The sequence below is a fragment of the Benincasa hispida genome, chromosome 6 (assembly GCF_009727055.1).
Source record: "Benincasa hispida cultivar B227 chromosome 6, ASM972705v1, whole genome shotgun sequence".
Classification (NCBI taxonomy): Eukaryota; Viridiplantae; Streptophyta; class Magnoliopsida; order Cucurbitales; family Cucurbitaceae; genus Benincasa; species Benincasa hispida.
In genome coordinates this window covers 35,763,709-35,781,268 of record NC_052354.1, presented here as the reverse complement: position 1 = coordinate 35,781,268, position 17,560 = coordinate 35,763,709, and the positions used below count along the sequence as shown (strand labels likewise).

General features: G+C 33.8%; 1 protein-coding gene and 1 long non-coding RNA gene across 3 annotated transcripts; one reads left to right on the top strand and one right to left on the bottom strand.

Moving 5' to 3' along the window:
• Positions 1–6,208: 6,208 nt before the first annotated feature.
• On the top strand, positions 6,209–7,996 carry LOC120080225. Of its 2 annotated transcripts, XR_005482447.1 has the most exons (4): positions 6,209–6,488; positions 6,580–6,632; positions 6,735–6,932; positions 7,798–7,996. It is a non-coding gene; the product is annotated as an uncharacterized LOC120080225 (long non-coding RNA). The 2 variants fall into 2 exon arrangements; XR_005482446.1 differs by having other exon boundaries at positions 6,735–7,996.
• Positions 7,997–10,604: 2,608 nt separating this feature from the next.
• Positions 10,605–16,762, bottom strand: LOC120079569 (putative clathrin assembly protein At5g57200). Its single transcript, XM_039033797.1, has 15 exons — positions 16,467–16,762; positions 16,309–16,378; positions 16,128–16,225; positions 15,814–15,952; positions 15,591–15,718; positions 15,415–15,507; positions 15,273–15,323; positions 14,388–14,453; positions 14,228–14,293; positions 14,008–14,088; positions 13,809–13,886; positions 12,449–12,640; positions 12,293–12,368; positions 11,948–12,063; positions 10,605–11,267 (listed from the first exon to the last, which is right to left on the bottom strand). Exons 1-15 carry the CDS (start codon positions 16,554–16,556, stop codon positions 10,824–10,826), a joined length of 1,788 nt encoding a protein of 595 aa, XP_038889725.1. The 5' UTR covers positions 16,557–16,762; the 3' UTR covers positions 10,605–10,823.
• Between the last annotated feature and the right edge of the window lie 798 nt (positions 16,763–17,560).

Below are 17,560 nucleotides of genomic sequence, written 5' to 3'. Positions count from 1 at the left end.
CTGGGCCAAATTACCGTTATGCCCCTATAGTTACATCTCACTCCTTAAGTACCACTGATTTCTCTAATGAACAATACAACATAGTCCAACTATGTGTCAACACCTCTCGGGCCAAGAGAAGGTGTATGGCGCCACATCGTTCAAGTCCCGGAATCAGCCCTTAAGAGAGCCATCTATCTACTTACCCCTACCTCGGGGAAGGAGTGAATTCCATCTTGTGTAGCTGAGTTCCCAACTCCTAAATCAAACGAATCCACAAAATCGTAGGTTTGAATCGAAAACCTGGCCACTCTCACCTATACAAATCAAATGACTGCCCTCAATGGCAGGAGTTCCCAACTCACTCAGGATTGAGGTCATGTTACCTATGGTCATCCTAGTGAAGTGAAGTCTTTATCATGAACGATGTTATATAACGAGACGTTAACACTTCGTGGTCAGGTATTATACAATCTCTTTGTATAGGATGCCCCCGCTCGCATGTCCCCAACACGAATGATCAGAATCAGACCATTTGTGACAAGTCACAACACTTGTGACTATTCCACAAAGCGGGCCGCATCTGTAACGTTACCAGGATAAGGTTTCCTCCTTTATCCATATACTACAGACCATTTTGGTTATCACTCAAGACATGATCCACTTATGTGTCACCATACATGCTTGAGTCACATATAGATAACCAGGGATTTTATGTTTATTGGTTTGAGGTAAAGAAAATAAAACAAGTAAATGAACAAAATACAAGATGTGAAGTAAATATCATATATTAACAACACAAGTATCATATATTAACAACACAAGCGTTCGTACATACTGTTTACAAACTATAGGACACGAAACTTTAGGGCATCAACCCCAACACTAAGACACCTCAATAGGTTGAGGAAATGAGACGTGTTCCCTATGCATCGGTTGTTAGTAGTCTGATGTATGTGATGTTATGTACTAGACCTGACATCTGCTATGCTGTGGGGATAGTCAGTAGATATCAGTCTAATCCAGGATTTGATCACTGGACCGCCGTTAAGAACATCCTCAAGTATCTATGGAGAACGAGGAACTATAAGCTCGTATATGGTTCTAAAGATTTGATCCTTACGAGATACACATACTCTTATTTTCAGACTGATAAGGATTCTAGGAAATCCACATCAGGATCAGTGTTTACTCTTAAAGAATGAGCAGTAGTTTGGAGGAGCATCAAGCAGAGGTGCATTATTGACTCCACCATGGAGGTTGAGTACATAGCAGCTTGTAAAGATGCTAAGGAAGCTGTGTGGCTCAGAAAATTCCTGGCTGATCTAGAAGTGGTTCCAGCCATGTCAAAGCCCATCACCCTTTATTGTGATAATAGTGGTGTTGTGGCTAATTCCCAAGAGCCCCGGAGTCACAAATTCGGGAAACACATAGAGCGTAAGTATCATCTCATTTGAGAGATTGTGCATCGAGGGACGCGATCTTCAAACAAATAGCTTCGGAGCACAACATTGTTGATCCATTTACAAAGGTCCTCATGACTAAGATGTTTGAGGGTCACCTGCAGAGTATGGGTCTATGGGACAGACCACATATAGTCTAGGGCAAGTGGGAGATTTTGTACTGGGTGTGTTTTATACCCTAGGTTATTGATTTGTGTACTTGTATATTACACATCCCACTAGATTTAGGACAAGTGGGAGATTGTGTGGGCTAGTGCCCTCAATCTCGTAGGGTCCTATAGTTTGTAATTGTATTGTACAAATATTTTATTTATTCAATAAAATATGAGATGATTTATTTGATATTTAGTAGCATTAAACACACAAACCAATAAACTAACATCCAAGGTTATCTTCTGTAGCTTAAACATGTATGTAGGGACATACAGGTGGATCATGTTTAAGTGATAACCTAAATGGTCTATAGTAGATGGATAAGGCTGGATACTTTATCTTGATAACACTACGAGTACGACCCACTTCATAAATGTTATAATTGTTGTAAAGTGCTACAAATGATCTGATCTTGATCATTCATATGGAGACATATGAGCAGGGGTATTCTATAAAAAGGAGTTTGTATAAGATCGGATCACGAAATGACTAGTCTCATTATATAACACTGTTCATAATATAGACTTACATTTCACCAGGATGACCATGGATGACATGAACTGAATCCTAAGTGAGTTGTGAACTCTTGTCTATGAGGGTAGTCCTTTGATTTGTATGAGTGAGCATAGCCAGATTGCTGACTCAACAAGCCTACCATTTTGGGGATTCATCTGATTGGGGAATTGGGAACACAATTACACAAGACGGAATTCACTTGTTCCCCAATGTTGGGATAAGTAGATAAATTGCTCCCTTAAAAGCTGATTCCGGGGCTTGAACAATGTGGTGCCACAACCTCTCCTATCCCGATAGAGATTTGGTCATAATTTGACTATGATTTATTGTTCATTAGAGAGATCAGTGGTACTTAAGAAGTTAGATCTAACTATAGGGGCAAAATGGTAATTTTGACCTAATTGTACTTACGAGCAATTTATGAAGGGTCATCGCACTGTTGACTCTGTCTCTTATACACATCTAGATGTGTATAAGAGACAGATATTGTATTGTTCATTAGAGGGATCAGTGGTACTTAAGAAGTTAGATCTAACTATAGGGGCAAAATGGTAATTTTGACCTAATTGTACTTACGAGCAATTTATGAAGGGTCATCGCACTGTTGACTGGTTATATCCAATAGATACATAAATATATCTATAGTGCAAAGAGTGCAACTGTCGATCTTTAATGGAGTGCCTAACAGTTAATGGATGCTGAATAATTTAACTAAAGAATTTAATTAATTATTCAAGTACCATTGGAGCTTTAATCTATAGGTTCATGAGGTCCCCTTTGTAGCTCAACAGAGATTAAATGAGAATCAATTTTGGATTAATTTGAATTGTTCAAATTAATTATACGTGATATAATTATTATAATGTATTTGATACATTATTTGAGAGGAAATAGATATTTGAATTTAATTCAAATATTAATTATGTATATTGGATTCATATAATTAAGTTTAATATAAATAGGATTTATATAAAATATCATGCATTGTTGAGAGATTGAAAACTATAGGTTATATTGTATTTGATACAATATTAAACTATAGATTATGTGTTATATTAGATCTAACATATAGTTTAATATATATTATACAATAAGGTAGTTATCATATATTTATATATTAAATTATTTTAATTTATTTTGAAAATGGTTTTAGGAATGAGTTGTAACTCCCTTCCCCCTCTTTCTCTCTATTTAGTGCACGTGTGGATGTAGTACTCAATAGACTTAAACAATTCCAAAAAAAGATAGAAGTTTTTCTCTAGAAAAACAATTTTTTCCTCTCAATCACTTCCTCTCTTCCAAAATACCAAGAGCTCACAACTCCTTGGATTCTCATCCTAGAGAATATAGGAGGCTCTTTTCGTGGTGGTGACCATTTGGATTAAGTTTGTTCGTGACAGATCCGGAGAAGGGACATTTGTGAAGAAGGGTTGTTCAAGGGTAAGTTTTCTCTCACCCTAATTCTCTTTTCATTTATGTTTGCATGCTGTAAATTTATGTTTATGCATAATGTTTGTATTCTGTAATTTTGATTTTGTGAAAATAAATTTTACGTCGATTTCCCCACTTCTGCTCAAGGACCTTCAAAGGTTCCTTCAGTTAACACGTTTGTGTACTAAATTGCGAGAATGTAAGGGTTAAAGAATCCATAAATAAAGAAATATTATATTCTCCTAAAGGGATACATGTCTTTAGCTTTTAAATGACAATTACAGGTAATTCTCTAAGAGTTAGAGTTAAATTATTATTACCTGTCAAAAGTCTTGCTTCTCATGCGGATGTGTCATTGAAACTTTATTAGATAAGGTTATTGGCGAATGTTGGACTTTCTTTGACCCAAGTGGTCTTGTGATTTAAAGCATAAGTCCGACTACATAAATAAGTCATTAATATGATTGATGAGTATTTATGAATAAATGTATCTTATCTAATACAACTTAAGTTTTATTTTCTTTGAAATGTTCAAACGAAATTATGCTAAAGTTTAAGTCATTTAAGCAAGCGTATTGTGACATTATGATCAGATCATAATGATTAGTACAGGAAATTTTTTGTACTAAGCATAATTGGAAGAGATGAGATGAGATCTTAACTTTGAGCATTAAGTATAATTTCACTATTGCAAGTTTGGTCTTTCTTGATGCACAAAATTTTTGTTTTCTTGATGGTCGTGACAAAAACCGTCAAGAAAAATACCTTTCTTGACACAATAAATGTTTGTATTTAACTTGACGTGCATGCATGTTAGAAAAAATATCTTTCTTGATGGCAAAATATGTAAGATTATGTCAAAATGGTGAATTCCAGATTTTTAAATTCATTGATGGTAAAAACCGTCAAGAAAATCCTTTCTTAATAGACAAAAGCCATCAAGAAAGAAGCATAACTTGATGGGCAATGACCATCAATGAATTTCCTCGTGAAAACCAATATTTATTTTGTACGCATTTTAGAATTTTGGCATGCGAATGTGGAATTTCTTGACGGGCAATGTCTGTCACGACTTACTTTGACCATCATCAAAGAAAAGGAAAAGGTAAACACTAAGGGAGGATGTCTGGGAATAAAATTACTAGAATCAAGGATGACTATGTTTGGTTATGCATGGGAAAACAATGTCTGGGAATAATATGTGGGAATTAAAAAAAAAATTGAGATTGTGAAAACAAGTCCATGAGGGTTTATGCCCAAAGTGAACAATATCATACCATTGTGGAGATAGTTTGAGAGTTTTGTCTCTATCAAGCATTTGTTGAAATACCTTGAATTTGTTTGTTGGCACTTCGAACAATCAAGTACGGGGGTCTCGCTGGTGGGGATTCGGGGTAACTCCCAGAAACCTATTCAGAATTTTTATTCAACATATTTATTTATTTGTAGTTATTTACAAGTATGACCCTAGGGTTTAAAGTAGTTCGCTATACAAACTCTCTAACCCTAGAGGCACCGTTATGATGTAATTTTCTGAAAATATTCTCTCTAATAATACTGTTCTCCCTCTGCCCGTGGACGTAGCTAACACACTGTTAGTGAATCACGTATATCTGTGTGTCGCTCTTCTCTATCTCTACGTTCCTTTTTTTGTGTGTATTCTTTAATTGTCGATTTCGTAACAATACGATTGCTTAAATTATCTACACAATCGTTGAGCTCCGCTACACGATCGCTGAGTAACAAAATGCTATACAATCGCCCACCCAATGCTATACGATCGCCTATCAAATGCTATACGATCACTTACCAAATGCTACACGATCGCTGAGCTTGGCTACATGATCGTTGAGTAACAAAATGCTATACGATCGTCTACCCAATGCTATACGATTGCCTACCAAATGTTATACGATCGCTTACCAAATGTTATACGATCGCTGAGCTCGGCTACACGATCGCTAAGCTCAGCTACACGATCGCTGAGTAACAAAATTCTATATGATCACCTACCCAATGTTATACAATCGCTTACCAAATGCTACACGATCGCTTACCAAATGCTACACGATCGTTGAGTAATAAAATGTTATACGATCACCTACCAAATGCTATACGATCACTTACCAAATGCTACACGATCGCTTACCAAATGCTACACGATAGCTGAGTAACAAAATGCTATATGATCGCCTACCAAACGTTATACAATCGCCTACCAAATTCTACACGATCGCTTACCAAATGCTACACGATCGATGAATAAAAAAATGCTATACGATTTCACGGCTGGAAGGAAGGAAAATTGTGGTAGGAAGCGGAAGAAGAAATGAAAACCCACACTTCTCAATGGGTATGCAATTCATTCATTTGTGTGGGTAAAAGATACCTAGGAATTATTTTTTCCAAGATAAATAAACAAATCCCACCAACCCATTTTCATTCCCACCCTTTTTTCCCTCCAATCGAACGGTCCCTAAGTAGGACATAACCATGCAGTGTTTTGCTACTATTTCAAGAACTCGAAGATAGAAAGAAAGTGAAAGGATATCAACAACTTACATGATGTAACGTCTCGTATTTTTGGAAATGTTTACTTTTCCATCAATTAAAGTTTAATTTGGATTAAGATGGAATTGTTAATTATAATGTAATCGTTGGTTTTAGTTTGATTGATCTCATTCTAATTTTTGAATTTTTAAAATCATTTGGTTACAATTGGAGAAAAAATGTGTTTTTAATTCTCTCACTTTCACACGCAAATAGAGAAGACGCCGTTCGCCGCCACTCACCCATCAGTCGTTCCTACTCGTGCCTCCACGACCCTTCGACTGTCAATTATTGTCGGTGAGGGACTTCCATCCGTTCTTCCCTCCTCTACTAGAGCATCACCGTTGCGTATTTTCCGTCAGTCGTCGCTGGTCTTCGCTGGAATTTTGGTTGTGGGTAAGATTTTGATACTTTATGGGTTTTTCTTGAGTTTGTGCATATACACATTTGATTTTTGATATAATTGTCGATTTACCCATGATTTTAGATGTTGGATTGAACATTTGAAGGAACTAGAGTCGCGAACGTTGGTCCATTTTGGTGGGTTTCCAGACCTTGAAAATCTTTTTATAGTTATCTGTGGGTGCTCGAATTTGGGTTTCCAACCCTTATTATTATTATTATTATTTATTTCTTGCATAGGTTGGAAGTGTTTATGAAGATTGGGAGTGTATTTGGACTGCTTTGCATCTTGGATAAGTCTTTTGGTGACTTTTGAAATCTTTTTGTAATTGAAATTAGGTTCCAAATGTTGGAATTTAATTTAGTTCTTATGGTAGGGTTTGATTCAAGGTTACTCTAAGCCAAGTAGGAGATTTAGTTTCTGAGCTTATCTTCCAGGTAAGTGACTATTCCATGATGATGATTTTATGGCCTGTTGGATGTATATTATGTAAAAATCTAGGTGTTGGATGTATATGTATCATATGTTCTAGGTAGGTGACGATACTATGGTCAATAACTAAGTATTTAATAGTTATTTCACATTATGTGTACATATAGTATGCTCAACAACCATTTGATATGGAGTGTAGGTACTATATTATGAAGTTCATGCTTGACATAGTAAAAAACATGAGTAAAATAATTACAGACGCGGTATGCATTTTCTTAGACTATCTTCTTTAACTAGAACGTTTGCATTGAGTACGATTTTGTTAATAAATTACATTTACTTGTTTGTTTGCAACTGACGAGACAAACACCTTATAGTAAGTTGAAATTAGATACGACGAGGGTTGAGTATTGTGACTTTATAGGACACTACACATGATGAATTTTTGTTATGCGATGCATCAATAGTTTAGTACGTATAAGTTTAGGATATGAGATATGATGTCAATTATGGTAGGGTTAGGTATTATATGATCAGATTTTTAGATACAGGTTGTTTGTAGAAACATTATTTTACTGGTTGATTAATGAAATTTACTCGGTTGATTCGTTGGGTAGTAAGTTTATTAAATATGTTACAAGTTTTAGTGAGACGGTATGATGATATGAATTTAGATATGTGTTATTAACAGTTTGGAACTGTGTATAGTTGATGGATTGAAAGATATCTGTATAGTTGGTGGGTTTGCATGAGTTGAGTGAAGTTGTATAAAGTTATTTTGTAGGAGTTATTTGAAGTTGTTGGTTTGTAGTTGCTACAAACTTTATGCAAGTGATTTAGTATATTTTGTTGTTTGTGTATAAAGTGCAGGTTAGGTACCATGAGCGTAAATGCAGATTTCAGATGAGAAGCTTGTTTGAGGTCGATTACAGGTTATATATGAGGAGTTCCACTGACCCATATATATATATATTTTCAAAACGATATAGTTGACGGGTAAAAAATGTCAACAAAAGTGTATAGTTAACGCTTAAAAACCGTCAATAAAAAAGAATTTTTTGACGTTCTTACAAAATAGTTGATGGACAAAAAATGTCAATATTATCTTACTTTGACATTCAAAACGTATCGATAAAAGTATTTTTATTGACGTTTTTTCATATAGTTGATGGACAAAAAATGTCGAAGTACCCTTTATTGATGGCCAAAAGCATCAATTTGTGACTTTTTTTACCAAATGGCAGACTTTTTTTATGATGCCTTTCTTGACCTTTTTTGGCCATCAAAGTAGGTATTTTTTTAAACATTTTTTGCCCATAAAAAAAGCCCAAATTTTTCGTAGTGTTTGGATGAAATTATACTTTATTTCGGCATCAACAATCAACTTTTTCAATTGACCGTACATTTTTTTTTTCTAATCATTCTTCCATTCACCCCAAAAACAAACAAATTTATGATGCATTCTTGAAAAAAATCATGTACAGATACAAAAGAGTTAATAAAATCATTCAAAATCTCGTGGAGATTGCATAATCTTGGTGCATCAAACCCTACACTAAATCTGGGGGTAAATATACTCAATTGCAGCTAAGATTATTGAATTTCCATCGAAATTATGTAAACAACTACAAAAGCATAAATTATTGGCTCAACAACATGCAAAGAACAACTAAAACACATTTACAAAAGACAATATGGATATATTTACTTTATTTATTTATTTTGATTGTATGCAAAGAGATGAGACGTGAGGGTTTGGGGACTTCCAAATACTAGGGAACATTTTGGGATAACTTGTTTAAGAAACTTGTTGAGCAAGCTAATTGTTAGGTTTCTCAAAAATCGGGATAATATAATAATATTTTTATTATTGAGGGCATATTCATAAAATTGTTTTTCCCTCAATTGAATTTGATATTCTTGAAATGTGAAAAGTAAAGCGTGTTATTTTTTACCCTAATTTCTTTGTATTTAATCTATTTGTAAAAATATTATCAACTTTTTTTATTATATATGAAAGTTATTATTTATGTTTTGTTTCTCTTGTAAAAAAAAGTTCTTATTTATGTTTTTATTGGTTTTGTGATAAAATAGAATTAGTTGAAAGTGAAAATCTTGTGTAATGGTAGGGGTCAAAGAAATAACAAACTATCAAGATATTTATTTTATTGACAATATGAAGATGTTATAAATATGAAATTATGTGACAATAGTAAGTGTCATGGTTTAGATGTTGTTTACAAGAAAAAAAATCACTAAATATTTCTTTTTAACATTTTATAATTGTTATCAATAGTCATAATACAATGATAATAAGCTACTTTTGAGTCAATTGATGACAATGATAACTTGTCATAGTAAACTTGACAGTAACAATTATAACGATTGATAATTGTTTATTGTTAATAATTATTTATTGACATTAAAAATCTAATTATGACATTTTTCAAAATTGTCATTAATACTCATATCCTTATAGGGTAAACAGCTTTGTCTTGTTTCTTTGGTCTGTTCTTGAGTTCATTCAACAAATTAACGCCCAGTTGTCATGTTGGTTTTGAGCTCTGTTTAACATAAGCATTCGAGGAATTTTTATTTGTTAATTCTTTTTTGTCAAAATTCAGAAATCCCCATTTTGAGTTTTGAGCAATTTGGTAATGAAGATAGGAGGAGAGGGAGAGAAGAGGATGAAGAGGGAGGAGAGAGAATGAGAGAGAAGAGAGGAGGGAGAAACGAAGAGAAATATTAAAACAATATTTTTCCTGTCATCTTGTCACGTTAGCATTTATAATTTTTTTATATTACAATTAAAGATTTTTGTAGAAAATGATCATTTAAAACTATCCATCGATATTAAGGGACCAAAATGACCAATTTGAAATATCATGATTAAATGTACATATTCTTCAAAATTCAAAGATAAAAAAGGTTTTTCTTTCCTCATTGTTATTATTAATATTACATTTTCAATCCTTAATATTTAAATTTTGTGTCAAATTAACCATTAACGATTAATTTGACACAAATTCCAAATCAAGGGATCATATTGAACATTTTTTTAAATGTTAACAACTTGATTGTTCAATTTTAAAACCTATTAATTAATTTGACACAAATTTCAAACTTTACAAACTAAAAGTGCAATTTACCCCATTTTTCTTCTTCTTTTTCTCATTATTATGTAGACCCTTAATTGAGATCTCCATTGACTCTTTAAACCTTTCTGAAATTGGAATAATCGAAGTAGATAGGAATGAAGTAGAAGATCAATATCCATTCGTTTTGATAGTCATTTGGTCCTCCTAAAAAGATCTATTAAATTCATCAAGTTATTCCTTGTCGGCTTTCTATAAAATACTCATTTGGATGAGGGCTTCCAAAAAGATAGTAAGCTAAACCCATGCTATTTTTATTCTATCTGTATTGCATATTGTTCGACTAAATTCTCAGTCACAATATTAATGAAAGAGAGTGCAATTGAAATACTAAATAGATTAAGCTCAAAATAATATGTTAAAAGTGATACTAAAACCCTTGTTTGAGATATATCTTGAGTCATGGACTCCTTAATTTCACCATTGTCTTTGGCTGAGTGGCCTTATGCACAGACAGTATCCACCAATGGATTAGTGATACCAAAGGATGTGGGGAGAAGAGAAAAAAGATTGAACAGAAATAGCATAATCACATCTTAATTCCTTGCTTTGAAATAAATGTTTGTATTCATATACTCCCAAAACCAAATTACACCTTCCATTATTTAATCAGTTACAAATAATAAACTTATCAACTTCACAGTAGAGAGAACATATAATAGCCCTATGATCATAAATTTAATAAAAGGAAGAAAAAAAATTACAGAACTTGAAGTCAAAATAAAAAGGGAAAAGAAAAATCTAGATTAGATTATGATTTCCTCCTGGGGGTAGTGAAGTTTGAGGAAAGGAAAGAAAAGGGTCACCAAATGGATTAGGACCAATTTGTTGCATTTGTTGTTGAGGGTATTGAGGCAATTGTTGTTGATAAGGTACCATCATCATGGAGTCATTTGAATGTAATTGCTGCTGTTGCTGTTTTTGCTGAGGGAAGGCATTGCTTTGTAAAGGCTGTTGTTGCTGGTGTTGGAAAAGCATTTGTTGTTGCTGTGCCATCATTGCCATTTGCACGTTCGGGGGAGGTGCTATGTTGCTCGACATTGAAAATGGGTCGTGCTGTTCGAATGGATTCTGCACCATCATTTCGCCGTATGGTCCATATCCTGCGTTCTGCAGCTGAAGATGTCTTCTGGCTTGTTCGTCTTCATACAAGCTATCAAGCAATAGCTTGTCAAAACCACCGGCCTGATCCAGGACACAAACTTATGCATCTCATTATTACATTAAACTTGTAACACAATGAACCTTATTATTATGCAGCCAATTCGTCATCTGATCTAGCTTTCAACTAGTTAAACTTAACTAAGCCATAGCTTTTGCAAGCAAGTGTATTCGTAAAAAGACTCGGAAGATATCAAAGATATTCAAAAGAAAGAAAAAATTTAAAAAGAAAAAAAGAACATCAACATCTAGATTGACAGCAACTGACATGTATTTTTGTTTTTAGGTTTAAATACTACTTTGATCTTTGTACGTTTAAAACGTGACTATTTTGATCCTTCATTTTTAAGAGAACTAAATAGTCATTTTTTAAAATTATAAATATCAAAATAAATCATTTGAAAATACAAAGATCAAAATGAACTAAAATTGAAAGTATAATAAACCAAAGTCAAAAGTATGTAGACCAAAATGATATTTTAAATATATTTTGTAATATGAGATGCGTTTAACTCTTGATCCAACCAAAATAAAGAAAATAACAAACAGCTGAATTTCATTCGAAGCCGCTTGAATTGATATGGACTAACCATACTAGCCACAGCTTTGATGAAAAAGGTGTACAATATCGCATTCCAATATCGAAGAGGAAAAAACGAGGGTAGAAAATAATAAATCAGAAAAGTAAAGGGGAAGATAAAAACCAGTCTGCTTTCGACCGCTGGACCAGCATTATTGCTTGGTGTGGTAACAAGCGCCAGCTCCCAACCACTACCGCCAATGTCACTCAAACCACGATTTGAAGAAGATGGATCATTCCCTGCATAATTGCAATAATTGATTCGAATTTAGGACTAGAGACAACCTCTATAATTGCAATAATTGGAAAAGATTTGAATTTTCAATTCCGAATTTACTTTGTCAGTATTTATGATTTACACATAAACATACATAAGATGTGCCACAGTAATTTGCTGCTGAATTGCTGATAGACTCCTCATGAAAAATAAGCAAGAAATTACAAAATCAAATGGCGGCGGCCGACCTACCATTTGTAATAATAGCAAGAGCTAAAGCATTGCTTTCCTCTATTTCTGCAGCTCTAGGATTTATTTCATTCAGACCCTGCATGGGAAATTATCACTCGATGTGAAAGGAGAGACAGTTGAGCCTGTTAAGAAAATGCTTTAATTGAAAATTCTTACCAGAAGATCACTTGTGTCGTTGGTTGCTATTAGAGGTGGAGGTTCAGCGACCTCCTCTTCCTTCTGTTGGGGTTCTTCTTCTGTTTCAACCAGTGGGTTGTTGTCCTCAACATTTTCAACTTCCTTTTCAACTTCGGATGGTTCTTCGGGCTTATCCGGTTCCTGAGTCAATTGCTCTGCCTCTCGGTATTCCTGTCCCAGAAATGACAATAATGAAGACCATAGAGCAAGAGCTACAGCATTTATTCGCTACACTAACGCACCAGAATTTAATCATTTAGAGATGTTTATTAGGTTGTATTAGAATGGCAAGAACCCCAAAGAAGTAAAAATATTCTCGAGAAAACCTAACATTTCAATTCAACCAAAAATCATGACGTGACACTATATGGCTGGGTTTTTTATGTTCTTTGAAAAAGCTTGGCAGATGTCTGGAATTGGCAGCTTAAGAAAATGAAACCAAAAAGAGGATATAAGGAAAGACGTTAACAAAATTCAAAATGTCAATGGAGAGCCTTGCTTGATATTTCTCGATATATATATTTTTCTTAGAAAGTGCCAAACTGGAGAGCCTTACTCGCTGTTTGTCTTATAATCAGAACATGACAGTAACCTCTATGCTACTCTAGGTCATTGGAATCGTGAAAGTTCAACCTTATACCATCAACATTAGATCTTAAGGCCAAATGTGAGTAATAGAATCCCATGTTCAATCAGAATTCATATGCTGATAGAAATAATGCGTTAAGGCAATCTTATAAAAAATACTATGATGTATCAACTTCACAAAATATCTATGTATTTTTTTTCAAACAACTACGAAGGGAAAATGTAGTATGTTGAGATGCATCAATATTTTAAATATGATAGAAGAATTGGAATATTATATTTAGCATTGCAGTCCAAGAAAAGGGATTCTCTTTCATCGTAGAGCAAAGAAAATTCGACAAAAAAAAAAAAGATGCAAGACTCATCCATTCATAAGCCAGAAGAAATGGCAAAATTTAGGATGCGGGGATCGCCATGAACAAAGGGATTTGGCAATAGACTTGATTAAGCATCAGGAGATTGGTCTTAATAAATTTGCAGTTTGGTTACTCGTTTCACTAATGTTTTGTACAATCAGGACCAGTACGTTAGATGCTACAAAGCATGCCTACATAAGGGTCTAAAACTCTGCATCACAAAGATGCAGAGACAGAGAACTAAGTGACCCTATTATGAAATTAGAGATATGCATATAGACGCGATGTTTGTAACATGAAAGACAGGCAAACAAATCACTTGCAAACAGATGTATGCACATGCTAAATCCACAAAGTCAAGATAAAAACTTCCGGAATTTGAATGGTATTCTCACCAGTCTCTTATTAACAGAACCTGTCTGTGGTGCTTCTCTTATATATTCTTCCATTGTTGAAAGAAATGATGGAGGTGGCTGTTGATTGCATAAAATGAATATTGTAAGAAGCATTTCTAAGATTTGGTAATATTCTCTATCTACTTTTAACTGCGTAAAATTTTCCCCTTTGGATTTAGAGAAATAAAGAAAATAGAACCTGCTTCAATGTGGGAAACTGAAAAGTTCTAGCAAGTTCCAATCCCTTACAATATTCGTAAAAATCCGCAAGATTTTCAGCCTGTGAACACGAAATCCTGAAACAGTTATCTTTATTTATCTATGTTACTAGTTTCAACTGCAATATTTTATCTGTTCAACAGACCTTGTTTTCATATACAGAACCAAAACAGAAGGTGAAAAAATTAGAGGGAAATAACCTGGTTGCTTGCTCTTTTGTATATATTGAGAGCTTTAACTGCATCATGCCTTGGCATATCAAAGAACTGTAAGAAGTCAAACATAAGTGTTATAGCGAATATATAAAATCACGCTAGTGCATTAGTAAGAAACTAGTGGTAAATTGGAGCAGATTCCTACCATGTCCACAAGATTTATTATTCCATCATTTATTGCACAATATATTTTAAAGCTCTCTTTGAGTACCTTCATCACATAAAAGTCAGAGCATGAAAAATACAGAATGAGTAACATAATTAACGTTTTTATCTAATAGATAATTGCAAAAAACAAAAAAAAAGAAAAAAAAAAAAAAGAAAAAAAGAAAAAAGGATATGCTTCTTGATCACTTGCTTGGAAAAAGGTTGAGAACAAAATTCCTATGTTTTCATGATATGAGAAAGCATGAATGCCACAACTAATTAAAATACAGTTGTTCTGGGCTGTAATTTCCTCCTAGATAGTAAACAAACCTTCATGATATGAGAAACAAACGACTCTTACAAAAAAAAGAAAAAAAAAAGCCAGTTATGAAAATTAAATCCTAGGGACAGTAGTTAAAATCTAGAAAGCTTCCAAAGTGCCTTAAATCACTAAATCATACAAGATTATCATCAACATCCACATCAAAATAGTGTCCAAGTTTTTCAGAGACCAAGTAATAAACAGACAATACGGAGGTGAATATCAACAATGTTTTAGTTTCGTAGTTATGCTTTGGTTTCTCCTTGTGCAAGATCAAAAAAAGACTTCAAGTTGCCAATTTCCGGAGCTGTATTTCCTTTTATTAACCAGTGTAGGAGGTTAATTAAAAAATTATAATAAATTTAAAAATATAAAAAATACTGATGCTTTAAAAAATAAAAAATACTGATGAGTATGCAATCCTCTGAACTTCTTAAAGCTTCATGGATAGAAGAAACAGACAAAACTTGAAATAATTTTTAAATTACTAGTCCAGGACCTCAAAATTTTGTCGTAGAGTCCAATGCCATAGACTGGGTCCAAAACTGTATAGTTACTTACCAGAGCCAGGGCATACTGGATAAGATAATTGCTGTAAGCTCCTCCTTCTGGCTGCAAAATAAAAGGGTCCCCCATAATCCACAGAGTTATTAGCAATAGCCTTTTTGTAAGAATAAAAACGAAACCGTTTAACAGCTATTACCTGACATCCCATAAGGCGGTAGAGAAGCTGCTGCAATGCAGGCAGCTGCTCCAGTAGCTCATCAGAATTCAGCAATCGTGTCCTACTATGTACCTGTTAAAGAAGGGATATCTTAAAATATGAAGGATTTACCAATTTCTATCCAACTTGCTAATTTCATTCTAAACGTCACAAACCTTTGTTGATCCTGGTGATGTTTTCGTTAGACGTTCGGATTCAATATCATACTTCAAGATTCTGTAACATTCAAGTCTCTCTTCTAGAAAAAGAGCATATGTTCTTACCCATGCAGAACAATCCCAAGCTACACAATGAAATATTTTTAAACAAACATTATGAAAGGCTTCCTCATTAGCATACTGGTTAAATTCAATAGAAACTAAAGAGAAAACATTTTACCAAGAGGACTTGAGTCATCCTTAAAATTGGATATTTGGAGAATATGTCCTCTGTGTGAATAATTGAGAAGTTCTTCCCTGAAGGTTGGATCACCCTCTCTCAGTGTCCTATGTACAACTATCAACGTCTTCAAGGCAACCTGTGCAGAGAAACACCCTAAATTTTGGTTGGTTCATTCATTGCATAGATTTTTCTATTTTGGCTTTTTCGCATTTCCTTATTTACAAAATTTCTCACATTACATTATTAAGAAAAACATACAAAGCATTAATGGGGAATACACAATAGAAACAAAAATGGTCAAAGAAATTTACGATCCAATTCCGCGTCTTCGACAATCTCTTGGCCAATGCATGAATACAATACGCCACATCCGCCCTAGGCCTCACCACGGACGTCGCCGTAAATATTTCTACCAATCAGAATACCAATAAAAAGCAAATATTTTGTAATTAAACACATCAACAACACCAATTCCACATTCAGAAAACTCACTTCGAACATGACGTTCTTTAGGCGGGCATTCAACGTGATTGGTAGCCTTGACAATGGCGATATCCAAATCCTTGAACCAAAAAACAAAATCAGATAACCGAACATGTAAAGAAGGAAATCATTGATTGAATCTGAAATAGAGAGGAAAGTTAATCAACCTTGAATTCGCTGTTGACCTTAGCAAGGCCGACCTTGGTGGAATCTTTGAGAGCGCCATAAGCTTTGCGGAAGCTCTGAAATGTGCCCATGGAAACTAGAACGAGGAAGATGATGATTGAGGAGAGAGAGGGAGAGAGAGGGAGAGAAAGGAAATGGCGATCATCTTCTTTCCTCCGTCATTGAATCTTCCATTAACAACCAAAACCACCGAAATCTCTCTCTCTTTCTTTCTCTCTAACCAAAAATTTGCGCATCGACGAAAATGAAGAGCAAAAAAAAATTATTTTTCGCTTAAGGTCGGGAAAAATGGCGGGTTTCAGTTACTCGTTTTTTTCTCTTTAATTTTTCATATTTTTCGTTTTTACGATAACGTCCTTCGTGTTTCCGGTTTGGGTGGCGGGAATAGAAGGTCAATTTAGTAATTGTGTAATGGAATTTTTTCTTTGTATTCTGAATGGTTGGAATGCATCTAGACGTGTCGCTGGAGGATTTTTTGTGCTGGCATTTCCTGTCAAATTCTTCATTTAAGAAAAAAAAAAAGAAAGAAAGAAAGAAAAAGTATAATTCTATTAAATATAAAGTATAATTTTATGTTATTATATTATGAATTTTAAAAATGTTGGATAGGTTAAAAACTTGTTATTCTATTAAATATGAAGTTATAATTTTAGATTGATAAGAGAAAAGAATTGTTTAAAAAAAAAGTCATTTTGGTGTAATTTTTTCTATAAAAATATTTAAAATAAGTTTTGCAAGTGTTTCAAGTATTATTTTGAGTGGTTGTCAAATCATCAATCCGTTTTGATTGACTTGAGAAAAAACATGTCTTTAAAAAACCTCAACCGCTTTTGGTAAAAAGTGATTAAAATACACTTGAAAAAAACTTTTCTATATGATTGCCAAATGCTTCAATTTCTTCAAAAATGACTTGTTTTTAAAATTAAACACTTGAAAATATATTTCAAATAAATCCTTCAATTTTTTTTTTTTCTAAAATGGCTTATTTTCAAAATTAAACACTTAAGAAGTTAAATCAAATAACCCTAAATTTTGGGAAACTTGTAGTGGGGTCTTAAAACTTAAAAAGAATAAA

What these genes read in the sequence shown, in the direction of transcription:
- LOC120079569 (XM_039033797.1), bottom strand. Translation starts at nt 16,556, where the DNA reads ATGGGCACATTTCAGAGCTTCCGCAAAGCTTATGGCGCTCTCAAAGAT. An exon ending in TAATAAATCTTGTGGACATG is followed by an intron (nt 14,294 to 14,387) that starts GTAGGAATCTGC and finishes GACTTCTTACAG; the next exon opens with TTCTTTGATATGCCAAGGCA. An exon ending in GTTCTGTTAATAAGAGACTG is followed by an intron (nt 12,641 to 13,808) that starts GTGAGAATACCA and finishes TTTCTGGGACAG; the next exon opens with GAATACCGAGAGGCAGAGCA.